This window comes from Hibiscus syriacus, unplaced genomic scaffold (genome assembly GCF_006381635.1).
Source record: "Hibiscus syriacus cultivar Baekdansim isolate YM2019G1 unplaced genomic scaffold, ASM638163v2 tig00110280_pilon, whole genome shotgun sequence".
Lineage (NCBI taxonomy): Eukaryota > Viridiplantae > Streptophyta > Magnoliopsida > Malvales > Malvaceae > Hibiscus > Hibiscus syriacus.
This window is the reverse complement of record NW_024062660.1, coordinates 171,064-193,438: the sequence shown is the minus strand read 5'-3', so window position 1 is coordinate 193,438 and position 22,375 is coordinate 171,064. Positions and strand designations below refer to the sequence as shown.

The following is a 22,375-nucleotide window of genomic DNA, read 5'->3' as shown; positions in this document are numbered from 1 at the left end:
CCATGCCATAAAAAAACGCTTACTATCTTGCCACCAATCAGTGGCAAGCTCAGCCTCTGTGGGTGTCAGCCTCTGTAATGGATAGTTGGCCTCCTAACAATATAAAAGTTCAAACAAAGTTAAACGTCATATATGGTAGTAACTCTTCCCAATCCAACAGCCGGAACCTCCTCCGGGAAATAGCCCTAGGAATATCATTTGAATTTTTGATTGCATATGTCTGCATGCTGGGAAAAGCCTCAAATATCCAAATCTACAAACAATATAATACACAAACATTAGTAATTATTAAATAATTAATTATAATTTTGGAAACATTATATAGAAATTCTTACGTTAAAGGCCCAAATAAAGTTTGCCAAAGTGTATTTGGAACCATGGCCACGCAAACTTTTTCGGTCCTCAAAGGCAGACGACAACTTTTTCCAGGTAGCTTTCCATAGATATGAACCCCACGGAAACACGTTCCATGCATTTAGGTCCTCTACCAATAATATTGGGTCCTCAGAAATAGGTTATCTGGCCTCTTTGCCTAAAAAAGTCGTCATGCAAAAGTAATAAAATACATACTCGGACAACATCGAGGTCATCCATCCGAGTAAAACCATCTTTAACAAGCAATCTTTTCAAGTCGTCGACATGTAAACTCGGCTTCGCCTTTGCCAGCTCAGGAAAAACCCGAGATAACCATGATGGGCGAGCGATATGACTAGTTTACCGACCTACTTCATCGTGTCCGAAGCGTAGACCAGTGATTAAGCAAAACTCCTCCCGCCCAAAACAAATATACGCCGGAGGAAAATGAAACCATCACCATGTTGTATCCTCTCGGGTAGATCGTTAGTCATGGTCTGAATAAACAAATGGGTCAACATAGCATCTCCACCTGGATGTTGTACTTTCAGCCATGACCCGAAGCAAGTATCCTCAAACAATTTTCTTTGTACAGGTGTAAGCGTCGATGCAATTGTAGTGGCTAGGCTTAATTTATTCCTTAAGGTCAATGAAGCCGAAAAAATTTCTACAAAACAATAAACATACCAAGTTAGATATACCAAAAACTACAAATTATACACTATAAACAGACATGATATTAAACAGTGAAAACAAAGCCAAATATGTTTCAAACTTGCACGGTATTCACCCAAGTCATTATTCTATCATAGTTCACAAAATGTATCAGATAACATTTCAGAAGTAAGCACTTATATAAACATTTAAAAGGACAACATATAGGTTTAGTACAGTTTCAAGGACAACATAAAGAGTAGTAGTTTATTCTTGAAACTTAAATTCGCAACACTGTGAAGTTAGTATTTGTCTTTGTTTTTTGGTTGAAGTAATGCAATTCATTCAAGTTTCAATTTGCAGAAGAAGAATAGTTTCTGAAACTTAAAATCGCAACACGATTTCATTTTCGCGTTGCGATTTTCATTTTCGTGTTGCGAATTTAAGTTTCAAATAGTCTTCTGCAAATTGAAACTTGAATTAATTGCATTACTTCAACCAAAAGACAAAACAAAGACAAATACTAACTTCACAGGGTTAAAGACTAAACTGTTTAGCAGTATTGGCAGCAACCGAACGAATTTACTAAGCAATATAAGTGAAATGGTTAATCTATTCTTGAAATTACCAGTAAATTTATCATCAATTTAAATATGAAAAATCTAATAATAATTCAAAATTTTCAAAATAAAAATAATTAAAAAAAACTAACCCTCGATGGTTGATTTTCAATTTCTGATCGTGAATGGTTGTGAGAGTGGCTCTGAGAGATGGAGATAGACAGATTTCACCGGAGATGGGGACGAATTTCGTCAGAGATGGGGATGGATGTCGCCGTAGAGAGTGAGAGATGGAGATGGAGATGGGGCTGAGTTGTGATTTAGGGTTTTAGGTTATGATTTTCGATTATACTGTTTACATTTGTGTTGCAAAATTAATATTGTGTTTCGAATTCGAAAATAAAATTCGCGTTGCGAAAATAAACACGCTTTGCGAATTTGACTTATGTGTTGCGAATTACAAATTCGCGTTGCGACTTACAGATTCGCGTTGCGATTTACAGATTCGCATTGCGAATTCGGAAAATCGCAACGCGAATTCGGAAAATCGCAATGCGATTTACATATTCGAGTTGCGAATTTGGAAACTTAGTTGCGAAATTAGAGTTCGCGTTACGAATTTGTTGGTCATTTTCGCAAATCCAAAAAAAATTGGTTAAAATCGTATATTATAAGGCATTTTCGGTCACTGAAGTTATTTTCTCTTATATTTAACATATCCCCAATAATAGACTTGTATAGGGGCGATTTTCCCGATAAATCACCATTTAAATGTTTATTTCCCTGTCAGGCACCTTTCAGACTATATTTCCCGATCTAACACCCTTTGCAGTAAGGCGCACCTCCGGGACCGCGCTTTACGCTGATTTGGCGCCACGTAGGGTAAGGCACCCCCTGAAGCGCGTATTACACTGACATGGATACACGCTGGCTAAAGCGCGGCCCATGGGGCGCTCCTTTTCTTTTTGCATTTTTAAATCAGTGACTTGTCCATTATCAAAAGAAATTATTTCATCAGCATCATTTATGAACCCACCAATCTCCCTATCTGATACCAAGGCATGGGTTACATCTATGTCAGATGGTGACAAACATCTCAGCCCACCTTTTGAACTATTCATTTATGTAAGGACAAGCATAACAAATCATGTATATGTTCTCAATGGATAATTGATAGTCACCAACTAAAAATGATAGTTTCCTACCCTTGGTCACAGTTTTCTGTGAACCGGTCACATATGTCATAGAATGCTTGCAAATGCGCGCCCCAGGGGCCGCGCTTTACCCTACGTGGTGTAAGGCACACCCCAGAGGCCGCGCTTTAGCCAGCCTGTATCCATGTCAGTTTAAGGCGCGCTTCAGGGGGCGCGCCTTACCCCACGTGGCGCCAAATCAACGTAAAGCGCGGCTCCGGGAGCGCGCATTACTGCAAAAGGTGTTAGATCGGGAAATATAATCTGAACGGTGTCTGACAGGGAAATAAATATTTAAATGGTGATTTATCGGGAAAATCGCCTTGTATAGGGAAATTAAGAAAATAATTTGGGTGGCAATTTAATTAGAAATTGATGGATATAATATAATTCTACTTAATTTTATTAAGTTATTTTTGTAAAATTTTATATTCGAGTCGAGTCAAGTTAAATTTTATATAAGACGAAGCTGAATTTGGATGGAAAGTAAGAAATCTTCGATCTTAGTGTAAAAATATACTTTTTTATGCATGTAATAGTATTTTTTTTCTATAAGTTTATATACAATTATTATAATACTCAGTTTTTTCTATATTTTTTTAATTATATTTAATTACGTTAGATTTTGTCCGAACGAATTTATATTCTAAAAATTTGGATGGAGAAAATATACTCTACAAATCATGTCAGATCGAGTGAAAAAATATATGATTCTTGAGTCGAGTTAGATTCACGCAGAGATTTTTTTTCCCAAATAGGATTGACTAAAAATATGATCTATCTTCACTCGTTATCATCTCTATTTATACCGTTTATCGTTATTTGATTGAAGATAATGTATATATTTATGTTAATACGGGTAAATGTCCTTGGTATTTTATTTTCTTTTATTTTGGTACCTATCAATCTAAAGATTTATGCATTCTATATCAATACAAACTTCAGCCTTTGTCAACCCTATTAAAGCCGTTGGCAAAAACATGCATTTAAAACGTGCATTATTAGTTTCATGTATTTTTTACTCAACTACTATTAAATCGAGAACTACTTATTCAAGTTGACCCAAAAGTGATTTTAGAACAAAGAATATAAAGATAACAATAAAAATAGAAAAAAAATTAGCTTATCATATTCTCATGTGTAATAGGGTAAGGGGAGGTAGGATAGTAAGCTGCTCTCAACGTCAGGTTATCCATCGTGGGACTCGATCTCACGACCACAAAATTAAAAGCCTTGCGCACTACCAACTAAGCTGAACGAACAATTAAAAAAAAAAAGAGAGAGAAAGTGAACCAAAAATATAATGGAAAATAATTATTGGCGTGGGGATTGGAGAATGCTTGTCTTGTTCCGATGCGTACACTTCGTGCGAGTGGTGGACAAAACACATCAACGTAAAGTTTATCTCATTGTTCCATTTATTTATTCTGATTTACGGCAAAGTTTATAAATGATATCGTGTTATTTTGTTAAGTATTTAAATTATTATAAGTTATAAAATGATTTATAATTGTTTTATTGAATCTGTCTATTATTAAAAGAAATAAGATGATCATCTGACTATTTATATATTCTTAATTTATCTTTTTCTGTTAAAAGTATCAATCCTCGTCTTAGTTAGAAATTAATTGTTGATTCAAATATGATAAAAATTTATTTTTTAATGTGTCTATTAGTACTATTGTTGCATTCAAGTGCTTGCTTGATAGTATAATGTTTTAAACATTACTCGATGACATAATATAAATAGAAATTTGGTCCATAAAATACAACACAAATGATTCTATGATCAGATTTTATAATATATTAGTCAACAAATTAACATATTACTCAAATGACTGCCAAATTTTTAACAAAAATGATAAGTTATGATTATATGAAAAGTTAGGTGACTATTTTGTAACTTTTAATAAGAAATTTAATAAAATATCTAGGAATGGACATGTGACCCAAACCTGACGGGTTTCGACCCGATCGGGTTGGATATTTTTAAAAAAAATTCGTGCTCGGGTCGGGTTTTTTTTAATGTGATGTTCGGGTCTGGTCGGTTTTGGTTTAGGGTGAAAAAACCAAACCCGACCCGATCCGAAAAAAATATATAATTTTACATTATATATTTAGGAATAATTACAATAATACCCTTCTATATATTATTTTTTTCAATTAAGTTATTGTTTTTATTGAATAAAAATAATTTTTTTATTATTTCGGGTCGGGTGAAAACTTGTTTTGGTTGGGTCGGGTATCGGGTGGAGGACTCCTTGTTCTCGGTTCGGGTCGGTTGGACCAAAAATCCGACTCAACCTGACCCATGCCCATCCCTAAAAGTATTAGCCTATAATTAAAGATTATTTTGTAACTCTTAATAGTAAGAATACTCAACAAACTAACTCCTTATAATTGGAGACCATTTATGGACTTTACCCTTTTTTTATTTCATTTTATTGAAATGATTATTATTCCATTTATACAATCATTTATAGTGAATTAGTTATCAAAGCCCACTATTATTATGTAACAGTAAATAGCAAATCTCAGTAGACTCTACTGTTATCACGCGATATATGGTAGGGGATGTATAAGTTAAAGTCTTAATATACGGTTAAGGAAATATATTATCATAAAGATATTTTTTGTAATATTTTCGGTAAAATGTTACTTAAAATATTATTTTTTATCAAAAATATTAATATTAGACGCTACCTAAAATGTTTAACATTACCGGTAAAACGCTTTATAAAACATTATTTTTTCTACCGAAAATGTTAATATTGGGTTCTACCAAAAATTAGTTATTAAAATTAATATTTCTGGTAAAAAATAATGTTTTAGAAAGAGTTTTATCAAAAATGTTAACAAATATTAACATCTCTGATAACGTCTTTCTTTAGCCGCATATTAAAGTTATCGTACATCAGAACTATCATATATGTTATGCCTCGAAATATGAATAATAATTTTCACTTTTCTACTAATAGCTCCAGACCCAAACAAACATGGTCTTTTAAATCACATTAATCTCGATGTTATTGGACTTGGAATAGAAGATTCGAATTTGTATCTTCTATTTTTATGGTGTTGACTGTTGAGGCCGCTAACTCTCGATCAACAACTAGTTCATGATCAAAACCTAATTCCATTCATTAACTATTAATTAGATTAATGGCATGAGAAGCTAATTATTAGTGTTAAAACTTTTGAGGCATTCTTGTGGTTAAAAGAAATTTTATTTTCTAGGGATTTGAGTTCGAGTATCGTAGTCTACACATATGAGTAAGTTTAAATTTTAATTTATTGGTGTTATAAATTAAACAAATAGACTAACAGATAGAGACGAGCATGTGTCGGGTCAAATCAAATTTCATATCATCTCAAGTATTCTATCTTCTTCTTGTCACCCGATATCGATTTAGGGAGGTTCCACCTAATCCGAAACTCGAATTAATATTTTAGGTAAAATCTCACACATGCACCTAATTATAATTATATATATATAATTTTCATTTTTATTAGATAAAATAAAGTCACAATTAAAAAAATAAAGAGAATAGTATTATTACAATTATTTTTAAATATATAAAATATAATTATACTATTATTTTGAGTTTGGGAATCTTCACCTTAAAGCTAAATTTAATGTAAACCAATTTTATCTTTAAAAAACTCGATTTAAACATGTAAAAAACGACCACATTAAATTAAAATCCATCAGGTCTTAGTCTTATGTTCATCCTTAATTGGAATAATTGTTCCTATAATGAACATTTACAATATTCAATTTAAATTAATCGATTGATAAATTTAACATAAATATTAAAAATATTTACTTTGATTTAATTGGATGAAAAATGATATATATATTTTATTATTATTATTTTACTTCAAAATTTATAAAAAACATGAAAGTGGGCGGCCAAAACCCAAAGGCAATGTTAAATTAATGGGTTATGCTTCTTTACAGAAATTGACGAGGATTGACATGTGTGGCTAAGGTTGAAATTGTAATTCTAAGTTGATTGGGTAAGGACAAAATACCAAATTAAAGGAATGGTTTATTTTAAGTGACAAGTACATATAAATAGCCGCATAGTAGTTGATATGTTTTATAGTGGAGAACACCAATAATTAAAAAAAGATAAAGTAGAAAAATACATCCGATTATAGGATATTATTTTATTAAATCTATCGACTATTAAAAGTTATAAAATAGTTCTCAATCAAAGAGAGTTATTTTGTTAAGTCCACAAAACGACCACCTAACTATTCATTATATTTCAAACTCATCATTTTTCGTTAAAATTGACTACAATATGAGCTGGACGTTAACCTGGTGATCGAGATATGATAAAATTTGATCTCATAATCTCAAATGGTTATTATATCTAAGTCAACATGTTAACATCCAACTCAGACGACCATTAATTTTTTAACGGAAAATGACAAATTTAAAACATATAATGAATAATCATGTGATCATTTTATAGCGTTTAATAGTTGAGTGACTCAATAAAATAACTCCCTATAGTTGAAGGATTGTTTTATAACTTTTAATAGTCGAATGACTCAAAAAATATTTTTTAAAGAAGTGACTCAAAAAAGTAATATCTTATAATTGGGACCATTTTATATATTTTAACCTAACAAGATAATGGAAGTCTTCTTTTATATAATGTTTAAAGAAAAGAATTTTAATATATAAATCTAAAGAAACGTAGCTATATAAATTAGGGTAAATTATACATTTTGTACTTAAATTATCAGTTTTGATCTATTTTATTATCTAAACTTTCAATTTTTTCAAAACTATACATAAAGTTTAGTTTTTGTTTCATTTTAGTACCCCTGTTAAAAATTAAACTTTAAGTTTTGATTTTTTTTTGAAAGTATAGGTACTAAAACAAACTAAACTTGATAGTTTAGGTACTAAGCGCGTTAAGTTTTTAACGGTGGATACTATACTAAAATAGAACAAAAACTAAATGTTAGGCGTGGTTTTGAAAAAAAATTTAAAAGTTTAAACATTAAAACGAACCAAAAGTGATAATTTAAGTGTTAAATATATAATTTACCCTAGAAAATAATATTATACCAGTTTTGATCGTATTAGCCCAAATTAATCGTACCAACATCAAGAACTTCAAATATTGTTATGATATATATATATATATATATATATATATTATAAAATTAAATAAAAAAATACAAATCCATCAAATGATTTTAGTGGTTAATGAAAATGTTGTTATTCCTAGTAGTTTTGAGTTCGAATAATCATATCAGCAAGATGTGTGCATTATCAATGATTAAAACATACTTTGAATATAAACTTCTTAATATTTCTCATTTTCAGGTCGAATGACGATGTAAATCATTAAAATACGCGTGAAAAATCAAGAAAATAAAAAAAAAATCATACGTCAGTCACTTTGTTAAGTATTTAACGACATGTAGCACAATAAAACATAAATTAAACGTTAAATATGATTTTGGAAAAAAAGTAAGGTTTAAACATTAAAATGAAACAAAAGTGATCATTTAAATACTACGCGTGTAATTTACCCATCGTTTAATCCAATCTATTCGGTTGACAAGTATATTGCTAGTATATCCAATGTGAAAGATTTAGGAGAGATGATCACGTGCGACAGTCTTAATTATTTGTCTCGAGCCTAAACAAAATGGAGACAATATATTGAATAGTTCAATCAAAATATCTCCATCAGCTTTCCAACCACTTGTTTGTTAAATAATGTTACATTTTTTTCATCTGGCCACCTAACCAATAGCTACTCATTTTATACATGATTTCAACGTTTAGCTTTTATGGGCACAAAGCATTAACCTTTTAAAGTTGGATTATATCGAAGAGAATATTATGTTGTCAAAGTCATTTGATAATAACTATTGATCGATGGTCAAATTTACAGTCGTTAGTGTTCTAACTTATGACTTATAGAAACAACAACGATTTCTTTAACCACTAAGATAAGTTAGACCATGCATGTCAAAAGGTATATTATAGCGTTTGAGTCGATATCAAAATTTCGTAATTTGTATATTAAATAAATTATCTAAAATAGTATTTAGGTCATTATCAAAAATATATAAAACGATCGCTAATCAATGACTTAAAAATGTACACCCAAAAGATGATTAAATTAAAAAATCGTAATGGATTACTTTATTGCAAAACTTGAATCGTAGACATAATGTGTATTATCTTTCTTTTCCAAGCTGTTTTATTGGACCTCGTCATAAAATCTAAATGCTATCACAGAAAGATTTGAACGAGTTAGTGGGACACGAACAGCTTTCTATGGTGATAGTATTTGTTATTCCTTTTCCCATAAATTAATGAAAAGCATGCACGTAAAAAGTTATGGGCAGTTATCTTAATATACGGTTAAGTAAAAACGTTATTAGTTTTGTTATTATTTTTTTAATAAAACTGATAAAAAATTGCCTAAAACATTAATATTTTTTAATAATTCTGATAAAGTGTTCAATAATAACAAAACCGGTAGAAAAAATAATAAAATCAGTAACGCTTTACCAGATTTGTTAATAAAACCGATAAAGTGCCCAATAATAACAAAACTGATAGAAATAATAATGTTTCCAATAATTTTTTTATCGATTTTGTTAAAAAAATAATAACAAAATCGATAATACATTTTATTAATCGTATATTAAAACTGTTGCTCGTGATCATTTCCCAAAAATCTATATCATTTCTTTTTATTATTCCGAAGATGCTGAAGAAAAAACCTTTCTAAATGTTTTTACGTACAAATAATGTCGATTGGTATTGATGTTGGAAAAAATAACCTCAGTGATAAAAAAATGTCTTATAATATACGATTTTAACCAATTTTTTTTAGATTTGCCAAAATGACCAACTAAATCGCAATACGATCGATAATTCGCAACGCGATCTCCGGTATCGTAAATCAGTTTCCAGATTCGCAACGCGAACTTCGACTATCGCATTGCGATTTACATATTCGCATTGCGATAGTCGAAGTTCGCGTTGCGATAGTCGAAGTTCGCGTTGCGATTTTCCAAATTCGTTGCGATAGTCGAAGTTCGCGTTGCGATTTATTCCAAATTCGTTGCGATAGTCCAAGTTCGCGTTGCGATTTATTCCAAATTCGTTGCGATAGTCGAAGTTCGCGTTGCGATTTATTCCAAGTTTGTTGCGATAGTTGAAGTTCGCGTTGCGATTTATTCCAAATTCGTTGCGATAGTCCAAAATCGCAACGACTGGTGGTATTGCATTTGTTTCTTAAGAATTTTCTCTAAAAATATAGTATTCACGCGGACGTGTCGAAGACACGTATTACCACGACCACGACCCGAGACGGCGGCGGCGGCGGCGCTCGAGAGTCCCCCTTGTTCTCTATCACTCAACAAGAAAGTGAGAAAGCCAAGCCTTAAATACCATTCCCAATAGTATTTCCAATACTATGTGGGATTGAGCATTACCAACACTTGTTCCCAATACTATGTGGGATTGAGCCTTAAATAGTGATATTATTTTTGAATGTTTTGCTTAAAATTGCAATAATCGCGATTGATTGCAGATTGACTTTTAATTATGACATATTTAATCGTATAATACTAATGCAATTGGTTGCTGATTCAGTTATTTTAAGGTGCATGATTGTTAATTGTTTCCTGAATAATCACATTGTATTGGAAACAAGTGTTGGTAATGCTCAATCCCACATAGTATTGGAAACACTATTGAGAATGGTATTTAAGGCTTGTCTTTCCCACATCCTTGTTGAGTGATAGAGAACAAGGGGTCGCAACGAATACTATCTTTTTAGAGAAAATTCTTAAGAAACAAATGCAATACTACCAGTCGTTACGATTTTGGACTATCGCAACGAATTTGGAATAAATCGCAACGCGAACTTCGACTATCGCAACGAATTTGGAATAAATCGCAACACGAACTTCGACTATCGCAACGAATTTGGAATAAATCGCAACGCGAACTTCGACTATCGCAACGAATTTGGAAAATCGCAACGCGAACTTCGACTATCGCAACGCGAACTTGGACTATCGCAATGCGAATATGTAAATCGCATTGCGATAGTCCAAGTTCGCGTTGCGATAGTCGAAGTTCGCGTTGCGAATCTGGAAACTAATTTGCGATACCGGAGATCGCGTTGCAAATTATCGACCGCATTGCGATTTAGTTGGTCATTTTGGCAAATCCAAAAAAAAAGTTGGTTAAAATCGTATATTATAAGGCATTTTTAGTCACTGAAGTTATTTTTTCTTGATGTTGTTATAATAATTTTAAAATATAATAATAATGGTAAAAAGATATGCGAACTCCTTGTACTTTTACGAAATTAATGTAATTATTGTACTATTTTTTATTCCAATCATTTTGGATTCTTATTAAAGATTTACCTTAAATTAATTTTCTTTTTTAGTTCAATGTTTTAAAGTTTTTTTATTTTGATTTATTTCTTTATTTTATTAAACATTTACAATCCATGCGTTTATTTGTATAATTATTAATTGATTATATTGTAGTTATTTCGCCCTTATTTATCTTCAACGTCTATTTATCATGTCATGTATTTTTTTTTCTTTGGTACCCATAATATTTTTGTTTCACTTTCGCATATTAGACTCATATCATTTATTTTTTTATTTTTTTACAACCTTAATTTATTATATTTTCCAGTAACCAATCCTCAAAGGTAAGTAATTTGGACCATTATTTAAATTTTGGCATAAATTTCAATTTTCGCAATCAAGACAATCGGTAATCGTGTTGGTAACGAAAGAACAATTCGAGGGTGTTCATCCTTCCTCGTTTGTAATCGACTCTCGAATCTGAAAAAATTCTGATAAGAAATAGATCCGGATAAATGGATAAGTTGTAGGTATCCGATCTACCTAATTAAAAAAAGATCGGTGATTACTTCATTATACGATCCAAGTCGAGACGTGAACCCAGTATCACCCATAGATCCGTTGTGATACCCTTTCTTTGCACAATGATCTCCTCAGCCTCACAAAGCTTCTCACTCTCCACAACAATAAATTCCAAGAACAACATCAACTTGCCCCTGAATCCAAGAGACGTCAACATTATCCTTGGAACCAACACCAGATTCCTCAGTCACAATCACATCCTTCACTTTCCAAACTTGACTTGAGTCACACTTGGAGTAGGCATAGGCCTAGCAGAACAAACCTTCTCACCATGCCCAAATACCTTACAAATTCCACAGAGGAAGGCATCGAAGGAACAACAACAGTTATGAAAACAACTGTCCCTTTTCCCAGCATAACATCTACATATTTCGATATTTTATCCCTCACTCTTATCTCTATATAGATCTTGGCATACTCGAGTGTTTTCTTAGATGCAATGACAGAGTCCATATATAGGGGATCACTTATAGCACTAGCAATGTAACTCAATCTAGTTCTCGGATAAAGCTCCAAACAAACATTATACAAATGCAATCAAACATGCATTTTCAAAAGATCAAAATCCAATTTTCTCGAACGTGGTTCCCATTTCATAAGGATCAATGACTTATTCTGAATGTGACATGATCCATTCTCCAAAACCCAATCACTAACGGACATAATAATGAAATTCATACATTGATATATATATATATATTATGAATTTAGTCCCTCATATTTTTGTTACATCTATCATTTTGTAATTTTTGTTGTTAACAATTTAAGCATTATGAAATCTAATAAAATGTTACTACATATCAAAATAATTAAAAAGCGAAAATATTATTTTTATTAAAGTTAAGGTGATTAAAAGTAATATCTATTGTTTGAATCTATGATAACAACAACGATTCCTTTAACCACTAGATAAGTTAGTTCGTGCAATGAAAATATTCTATTCTTTAATAAAACTTTGAATTTTTTAAAAATTTTAAATTTTAATTTTTTAAACTAATTATTTCTATTTACTCTTAAAAATAATTAAAATTTTATAAAATTGTAGAAAAGTAATTAGTTATACATCCAATAAATAAATTACTACAAAATGTGTAAAAAACACAAATTAAAGGGACCCTATTTTTACTGCAACAGCCACAGAGTTGGAAACTCCTAATGTTTGATTCTTAAAGCAAAAATCTTTTTCATATCAGTAAACGCTGCCGTTATAAGCACCGAAAACCGTAGTTCGATCCTCTCTTATTTATTTATATATTTTAATTTCTCATCAGTGTATCACCTCACCAAAACCCTAGCTCCCTTCATTGTTCGCCGCCAATTTCAACCAGTGAGCTCCTTTCTCTTTCAGTTACTGTTATCCTTTTCTCACTATCTTCTCTGTCTCTCCTCTGATATCGTTTTTTTATTTCATTCTTTAAAGAATCGAATAGGTTTTTGATAAGCTGCGAAAACCATGTCGGACGATGAGAGGGAGGAGGAGGAGAAGGAGCTGGATCTTTCCTCATCTGAGGTTGTTACCAAATACAAGAGCGCTGCTGAAATCGTTAACAGTTAATCTCTTCTCCTTCTCCTTATTTATTCATTTTTGAGCTTATTGGAATTTGTCATTGAGGTGAAGTTTGGTTCGCATTAATTATAGGAGAATTGAAATTTAATTTCACCATTTTTTTATGTTTGATTCAAATTTTTTAAGTGAATTGAAATATTTTATGTCTTCAACTTTTCATTAAATGGAGTAAAGTGAATTATATCTATTCTACGATAGAATTCAATTCTTTTGTCGGAGGGAATTGAAATTTGATCATACTACCCCTATCAATCTTTTGTTAATTCATTCATATATTAAATAAAAATATTTTTTTATTATTTCGGTTTGGATCGAGTTTCTAATTCATATATTTGAGTTGGGTAGGGTGAAATTTTATTTTGGTCGGATCGGGTTATTTTTTTCAAATGTGATATTCGAGTCAGGTTGAATTCGGATTTAGGGTGAAAAATACTCGACCCGAAAATATATATAATTTTATATTATATATTTAGAAATAATTACAATAATACCTTCTATATATAATTTTTTTCAATTAAGTCACTGTTTTTATTGAATAAAAATAATTTTTTTATTATTTCGGGTTGGGTCGGATTTCTAATTCATATATTCGGGTCGGGTGAAATTTTATTTTAATCGGGTCGAGTCAGTTTTTTTAAAGTGTGATATTCGGGTCGGGTTCGGATTTAGGGTAAAAAATGCTCGATCCGACCCAAAAAAATATATAGTTTTATCTTATATATTTAGGAATAATTACAATAATACCCCTATATATATATATTCAATTAAGTCACTGTTTTCATTGAATAAAAATAAATTTTTTATTATTTCGGGTCGGGTTTCTAATTCATATATTCAGGTCGGGTCGGGTGAAACTTTATTTTGATCGGGTCGGGTAGACCAAAAACCCAACCCATGGCCATCCCTAATTGGGATGATTTTAACTTATGATGTTTATTAGCATGATTTTTATAATTTATTGAAATGAATAATCAATAAATAAAATTATTTTTTTTTTAAATTTTTATAATATATTGTTACATGTAATTTATAAAACAAACTAAAATTAAACAAAAAAAATAAGAAGGGCAATCTTGTCATTTTACATTACTAAAATCAAATTCATCTGACATGTATGCGAACCAAACAGAATATAAAATTGGATTCCAATTCAATTCCTGCCAACCAAACAGAATATGTAATTAGATTCCAATTCCTGACATATTCTAATTCCTTTACAGATTCCAATTCCCTCATAAACATTCCAGTTAACCAAATGCCACCTGAGTTTATTATCTATTTATTTGTTTTCTGTTTTTTGGCGCTATGTTTGAAAATTTGCAGAGACGTTGCAATTAGTTGTAAAAGAATGCAAGCCGAAAGCTAAGATTGTTGATATTTGTGAAAAGGGTGATGCATTTATCAGAGAGTAAGCGCTTTAGTTTATACTGGTTGCGTGTGTGTGTTTTATAGATTTGAGTATCCATAATGAAATTAGTAATATATTGTTTATGTAATGTAAAGACAAACAGGAAACATGTACAAGAATGCTAAGAAGAAGATTGAGAGGGGTGTTGCTTTCCCTACTTGCCTATCAGTGAACAACACTGTCTGTCATTTCTCTCCACTTGCTAGTGACATCTCGGAGTTGGAAGAAGGAGACATGGTGAAGATGTAAGCTTCATATATACCGTTTCCTTTTTTTTAATGTTTTGGCTGGGATTTCATACTTTGAATGGCAAGTAAAATGTTCTTTTTCCTGGATGTAGTGATATGGGTTGCCACATTGATGGGTTTATTGCTGTAGTTGCACACACTCATGTTGTTAAGGATGGGCCAGTCACTGGCAGACATGCCGATGTTATTGCTGCTGCAAATACTGCTGCTGAAGTTGCCTTGAGACTGGTCAGGCCAGGAAAGAAGGTAGCTTTTCGTATATCAATGCTATGATGTTCATAGACAATGTTATCCTTTATGTTCTTTGAATGTTTCTTCTGCTGTTTTGCGCCAAGCTTTTGATTTTCAAGTGGAATTTGTGGTAGCTTTTTGGAAGTGTAATGACTTTGGTTTCACTTTTGACTCACTTGACCCCTAAATGATGAACTTATTTTTATTAGCTATGGATCTACATCCAAATGAAGCTTTTTGTCATAGTTACTCCGATAGGGGAATTGATATCTCAACTCTGTTTTTGCAACAACTTTTCTTGTGGTTACTGTATGTCTTTGTTTGTTTTGAAGTGATTGTATGACGTAGAATAAAATATGACAGCTAGGCAACTTTGCCGAGGTGATCAATTTCTTGTCGATCTCCTCTTTTCCCTGTTGCCAATATCATGTTTGGTTGAGCTAGGTGGCCTTAGGGCTGGTGATGCCATATTACCGATTGCCTGAGCGGACCAACATTTTCTCTAAAAACTACCATAAGTGGGTGTCACCTTCATGATTGGTTTTTATCAAACTACCTTAAAGTTGGTGTTACCCTAGTGTAAGATGCATAATAGTCATTTGTTGGAGTGGCCAATGTCTTGCGATCTCCTCTTTTCCCTGTTGCCAATATTTTATTTGGTCATGCTAGGCTGTGTTAGTGCGATACATCTTTTTTTGGATCGTACCAATTGCTCAGGTGGACTAACATGTTCTTTAAAGCTACCACAAATGGGTGTTATGTTCAAGATTGTTTTATCACTATTGCAAGGCTCTTGTTTTTAAACACAAATTGGTTTTAATTACTGTCGCAGCAGCTTGCTGATGTAAACTTTCGCCTTTTCCCCGACTATGGTGATTGGGGAGGTGTCGTTCAAAGTTTCACATGATTTCTACATGATGATGATAATCATCAGCTATGGATTTAATTCCAATGTTGCTTGTTTTTGTCATAGTACACTGATAGTGTATCATTTATGCTTTGTGCCACACTCTATACAATCCAAGTCAACCACCCAAACTGCCTGCTGCAATTGAAGGTCAACTCATACAAGTTAAATCTTTTTCTTTTTTGTACCTTTCAAATATATATATATATATATACACTTTTAAAAGCAATGGACAAAATTCCAAGTGGGCATTTGTGATGTTTACTGATGCAAGGGAAAATATTTCTTATGTTTCTTCTTTTTATCGACTTTTTTCCTGATGAATTCAGTACTACTTTCCTTTGTAATGAATTTTTTTAAAATCTTTAAAATCTGCATTATCACTTGTATAATTTATATTCTTCATTGTACTCAATTTCTTTTAATTATGGTTTTTATGGCAGAATAAAGATGTAACAGATGCAACTCAGAAGGTAGCTGCAGCTTATGACTGCAAAATTGTTGAAGGTGTTCTTAGTCATCAATTGAAGCAGTTTGTGATAGATGGAAACAAAGTCGTATTAAGTGTCTCCAGTCCAGATACAAGAGTTGATGATGCAGAATTTGAGGAAAATGAAGTTTATGCCATTGATATAGTTGCAAGCACCGGTGAAGGCAAGGTATTTATTGTTCTTTTTTGTCTTTTAGCTTTTCCATTCTTGAGTGATGTTACTTATCCTTGAGATTTCAATGTGTTTAAATGGCAGCCGAAGGTGTTAGATGAGAAACAGACAACTATTTATAAGAGAGCTGTTGACAAGAATTATCATTTAAAGATGAAGACCTCTAGATTTATTTTCAGTGAGATAAATCAGAAATTTCCCATCCTGCCATTCACTGCTCGGTCTGTGATTGTTTTACTTTTGTTATGAATGTGCATCGGCATTATTTCTGATATTTAACCAATTTGTGGATTTTCTTGAAACAGTGCCTTGGAAGAGAAAAGAGCTCGACTAGGTTTAGTCGAATGTGTGAATCATGATCTCTTGCAGCCATATCCTGTTCTTCACGAGAAGCCTGGTATGATTTTGTAACAAATATCTTGTTTGATAATTGAATGATTTTGTAACGAATATCTTGTTTAATAATTGGAGGATTTTAATGCCACCATAAGTCAGTCGCAATGAGCTTAATACTGTCGCCATGTTTAATTGTGCAGGCGATGACGTTGCTCATATCAAGTTCACCGTGTTACTAATGCCTAACGGATCAGATCGGATAACATCCCATCCTCTGCAGGAACTGCACCCAACCAAGACGATAGATGATCCTGAAATCAAGGCATGGTTAGCTTTGGGTACAAAGACGAAGAAAAAAGGTGGCGGGAAGAAAAAGAAAGGTACAATGAATAATAGCATGGTTTATGAATGATTTGCCATGTCCAATACTTTTGATGTGTTGGAATCAAATATTTACTAAGGTTCATATATGTGTTACTACAGGTAAGAAGGGTGATAAAGCCGATGAATCGACTGAGGCAGAAGCCGAAGCTGAGCCTATGGATGCAACAAATGGAGGATCATGATCTTAAGAAAATGTAGTAATGTTCTATTCTCTTACTCCGTTTTCAATTTTGGTACGATGTTAACTTGTATGATGATGTGGTTGATTATTGAGTTAAAATTTACATAATATAATTATGGCACAGTCTTGCGTCTTATCCCAACTGATTTGAGCCAAGTTAGCTATTTATGTAATGATTAACGCAAGCTGTTTAAGTTCTTATTGATATCGATACATGTTCAAATCCTGACAACTCTCTCTCTCTCTCCTTGAAAATAAAGTGTAAGTTCACCTTAATGAATGGACCTTAATGAATGGTCCTAGGAATGTTAAATGGTCGGTTCGGGTGCGGATATCCACTCGCTCATCTCCATACTCACTTAATATTTTCAAATCCACCACCCAAGTTAAAAATTTTTAAATTCACATCCGTCCACGCGGGTATATTCTCAAATCTATCCCCACACCCATTACCCAACTGGAGACGTATCCGGTTAGACCCGCCTTACAGCAACCTTAAGTTATACATAAGTAATAAATATAAAACAAACACGTCCATTAAGAAATATAATAAAATAAACCAAAGATTATCTTAGTTAAGTATTAACATAAATCTTAAAGTACATAAAACACCATAATAAAAGACATAATTAAAGCCTAGAAACATAAATGACAAACACATAATATTTTTGTTTTTTGACACATATAAATGACAAATCCTAAAATTATACCTAAATTTATAATGGTAAAAAATTTAATAGGTATTTAGTGGGTGAGCGGATGTAGGACACGTAAGGTCTCAAACCCATCACCTGCCCACTATCCGCGACATGTATCACTTTCTAAATCCACACTCGCCCACTACCCACTAAAGTTATACTCATTCCCGCCCTAATTAGAGCGGGTATAATGCGGAATCTACGAAATTATATCCGCTTGTCATCCCTAAATGGTACGCCCCGCCTTTCCCATACCAATCTACTAAGTTGATACTTCAAAGATTTCGGCTTATATATAAGTTGATACTTGAAATTGGTAATTTTTCCCTCAAATTGGTACATGGTCCTGATGTGGCACTTCAATAGCCAATCAATTTGTGACACAGGGCACTTACTGACACCTGCATTTTGACCATGTCATCAACCTGATTGGAGAAAAGTTGTCAACTTCAGGTGTCACAATTTGTACAATAAGTCAAAGAATTCAACGCAAATTTGGGTATTCAAGATCATGGCTACTTAAGAAGATTAGATTATCTTACCCAAAATAGTTTTCTGAGTCTTTGGTAAAATATAACAGCCCAGAAAACTGGAACCTCAGTTGATAAAAAGAATGTATTTCAGGGTAGGCCTATGGCATCTTCAGTACCTGCTTCAGTTGTGCAAAAGCTGCAGGATGCATACTACCCATGGCTGAATTAAATGACTCCCCATGAACGGAAGCACATGTTTGAAGATTTTCTCGCACCGAGTTTTCCAATGACAATTGGTTGATAGGATCTGAGAGCTTGATCTGAATGATGGCAAAACCAATCCATCGTAAACAATTAACTAAAAAGATGTACAACATTGCGAGCGAATGATTTAACTAAAGAATGTTAATCTGTCTTCTCCTTAACTCCTTACTGGGAAGTGAACCTTCACCGTGCATCCTGCTGGAGCTCACAGTATCGCCACTGCAATTTATTAGCAAAAATTAAGAATGAAAATGGTTATGAATCTCCGATGTAAATCTCCACCAAAAAGAGTTTACAATACAATGGCATTTAGTGTATAACCTTGACACTTCTTCAGTTAAGTCATCAGTCCCTCCCAAAATTACACTGGTGCAGACACTGCATAAAGTTCATCATCGCAGAAATGAATAAAAATGTTATCCAATGCTCAGTTGCAGATGTACAACAAAATCAAGATTGATCTTGTACCTTAACATCTGATCAAGTTTGTCCAGAATTTGTGGCAGCCTTAATGTCAAAGCTATGGAAAGTGCTAGGCCAAATATTTTCTTCTGGGGTGAAGATACATTGTCTACCTGTATAAACACGCAAAGATAAAGGAAAAATAAATTAACTTGAAGAAGCCTCCCAGACCAACTCAAGTTACCAAATTCAGAATCCTAATAATAGCAAATTGCTTTTTTTTTTCTTTGATTCTTCCAGGGATGAGACATTGATGCGAACTGCTAAGAACACTAACCAACTAACCATGATTGTCTACTTTGTAGGGATGCATTTTCTACTAACCCTGTCAAGCCATATGTCAACCAGACAAAGAAGAATATTACTGTCAATAGCTACACCAGTCTGCTGCAGTAGTGAAGAAAGAGAAGGTTCTGATGTTAGTTGTGCAAGATAGCTGGTATTCATCACCAAAATCCTTGCTAGGATGGTAGCTGCGGATGCCTTAACAGCTGTCTTTGAAGGATTGCCATCGTCTCCTCCACTCAAGCAAATAACAACTAATTTCTGCCAATGTTTAACAAGGCAGAGCAAGAATTAGATGTCATGAAAATGCATATAGCACAGAAAATATAACTGTGAACATGAACGATAAAGAAAGCGAGGGGTAAAGAACCATGCTTACTTGTAAAGTACTGGTGATTAATGGTGGCACTTCCATGGGGTAGCACTACAGAATAGAAAAAGATGAACAGTTACAACTGATTGAGTTTCTCGGGTCGAATTCAGTTTTAATGATTTCAAACCTCCATGCTCATCAGTGAACAATTCTATCATCCGATCAAAGAATTCATTTGCTATTTTTAGCAATTCAAGGAAGTAATTCTATTCATGAACTTTTAGCAATACAAAGATGCAAAGTCCAGTAGTAAATACTCATTTCATAGACACAAACTGAACCGCCCCAACTTCTCTGTTATTTTTTTTTTTGAAATGTAACTTCCCATGTTATTATTCAACCGAATATGTTCTTGACTACAGATGTTACGAGTATACTTGAGTAAGACTCCTTTTTACCAGAATCCTCCACTATAATTACATCATATATGTCGAAAAATGTTCTCTTAAAGCAAAACTGATAAAGAAACAAGTGGGGTTCTTTTTAAAAGATGAACATATGAGCATGCATCTGCTGGTAAAATGTCCATTGTCTGTAACAATAGAGTCGAGATGGAAGTAGGTGTTTAACATCAAAGGTTTCGCATTACGGGATGTAATAGCTTGCAGCCATGACAGGAAGTAGGACAGTCGAAACATGATATTCCCAAGATATTATACAAGACAACCTTGTACAAGGTAACAAAGGCTGCAAGCATAAATACACAAAGGTGAGCTTGTGGTCATGTTTGTATTCATTATTATAACTTTTTCCACGGATATCATGTGGGGGTGGGGGTCAATATTACATACACAAACTGCTACTGGCTTCTTCAAAATTCAGCATATGTTACGTGATGCTAGTGCCTCAAAAATTTACAATATGGTATCCGTATCAGAATGTCAATGACAGGAAGAGTCGAAAGCAGCCCTCTATCATTGACATTTCCAACAATGAGATCTAGAAGTTTAACCACGCTGGAAGCATGCATGCTAAGAAATTCTCTTCCACCCAAAATGATATAACCTTCAGTAATGTCAACAGCAACCTAATAGCATTTTCAGATCAATATGAGATCGAGAGAGAATTTCTTATATTGATTTAAGAAGGTGAATGAAAGCTCTTACCTAACAAGGACAAATGATTTAAGAAGTCTAACCTGTAACTGGTCGAAATTTCTTTCCAATACTTCCACGAGACATGGAAAATATGCTAAGAGTTGAGGCACCATTGCAGGTGCATGAGAAAGTGTAGCCTCCCACAACTACAGAGATGAGAACATGAAACATAAGTTTATGGTAAATGCAGCCAGATATATAATCAATGTTTGGGGCAGAAGTCTAACCAGCATGCTACCCTCCAGAAGATTGAGTTCATCTGGGCCATTTATATCAACCCCTTTCGAAGAATGGGCAGGAGCATTGCATAGCAACTAGGTGATTGACATCCAAGTGCAACAACAAAGTTCCGCAAAGCAGTAAGAAGCTGTATCTGTAGAAGGCTTTCACCAGAAGATTCCTCCCAAACCTTTTAATATTGAAAGGCTAAAGCAAATTAAAAGAAAATATATTTTAAAAGAGAACCTGATAAGTGATAAGTACTTATATTGTCAACAACTGAGCATATGAAAGAGAAGGAAGTAAAGCAGTGGCAACAATACCCTCTGGAAAAACTGCATCAAGTTGTTAGCATATGGGATTACTTCACTGACATGGCCCAGAAGAACAGAAATCAAATTTAAAACCTGGACCTGAAATTTATGTGAAAAGCAGCAAAATGTGAATTAAATGTCAGGATACACAGTTGCATATACAAGCGCATGCACGCTTGGAAACACAAACAAAGACTTTGAATTAAATTTAGGACTCCCAATGCCAGAATTTGCATCTCCTATCTGAGAACCTATATTTCCTAAACAAATCATCACAAATATGATCTAAAGTAGGAACAGGCAAAGCAAATCAGTACAAAGAGGTTATCCACACCTATTCAACATTATCATCAGATGCCAAACATGCATGAAAGAAATATTAAAGCTCCGAGTATAGATTCCAGAAATTTTCCACAATCCAGCTAGATATATAAATTTCCTTTTTCCATAAGAATGAAAGGAAAAAGAATGTCCAAGCAGGTAGTGAACATCAACAACAGAATTACCTTCGAATCTTGAACTTCTTTGACAAACAGGAAGT

The 22,375-nt window shown here is 33.1% G+C and overlaps 1 protein-coding gene and 1 pseudogene across 2 annotated transcripts; one reads left to right on the top strand and one right to left on the bottom strand.

Annotated features, from left to right (window-relative positions):
- The first annotated feature begins 12,960 nt into the window (after positions 1 to 12,960).
- On the top strand, positions 12,961 to 17,729 carry LOC120116022 (ERBB-3 BINDING PROTEIN 1-like). 2 transcript variants are annotated; one of them, XM_039136599.1, is made up of 10 exons: positions 12,961 to 13,052; positions 13,146 to 13,275; positions 14,616 to 14,700; positions 14,796 to 14,945; positions 15,041 to 15,194; positions 16,530 to 16,745; positions 16,833 to 16,969; positions 17,054 to 17,145; positions 17,285 to 17,464; positions 17,568 to 17,729. In XM_039136599.1, exons 2-10 carry the CDS (start codon positions 13,179 to 13,181, stop codon positions 17,648 to 17,650), a joined length of 1,194 nt encoding a protein of 397 aa, XP_038992530.1. In that variant the 5' UTR covers positions 12,961 to 13,052; positions 13,146 to 13,178; the 3' UTR covers positions 17,651 to 17,729. The 2 variants fall into 2 exon arrangements, with proteins under 2 accessions (XP_038992530.1, XP_038992532.1); XM_039136601.1 differs by having other exon boundaries at positions 13,048 to 13,275.
- A 1,771-nt stretch (positions 17,730 to 19,500) lies between these two features.
- On the bottom strand, positions 19,501 to 22,107 carry LOC120116040 (annotated as a pseudogene).
- Positions 22,108 to 22,375: the final 268 nt, after the last annotated feature.

Excerpts from the sequence above, each read along its gene's own strand:
- LOC120116022 (XM_039136599.1), top strand. The coding sequence starts at position 13,179 with ATGTCGGACGATGAGAGGGAGGAGGAGGAGAAGGAGCTGGATCTTTCC. Across the intron at positions 16,746-16,832 it reads CAAGCACCGGTGAAGGCAAG|CCGAAGGTGTTAGATGAGAA; the intron begins GTATTTATTGTT and ends TTTAAATGGCAG. Across the intron at positions 17,465-17,567 it reads TGGCGGGAAGAAAAAGAAAG|GTAAGAAGGGTGATAAAGCC; the intron begins GTACAATGAATA and ends GTGTTACTACAG.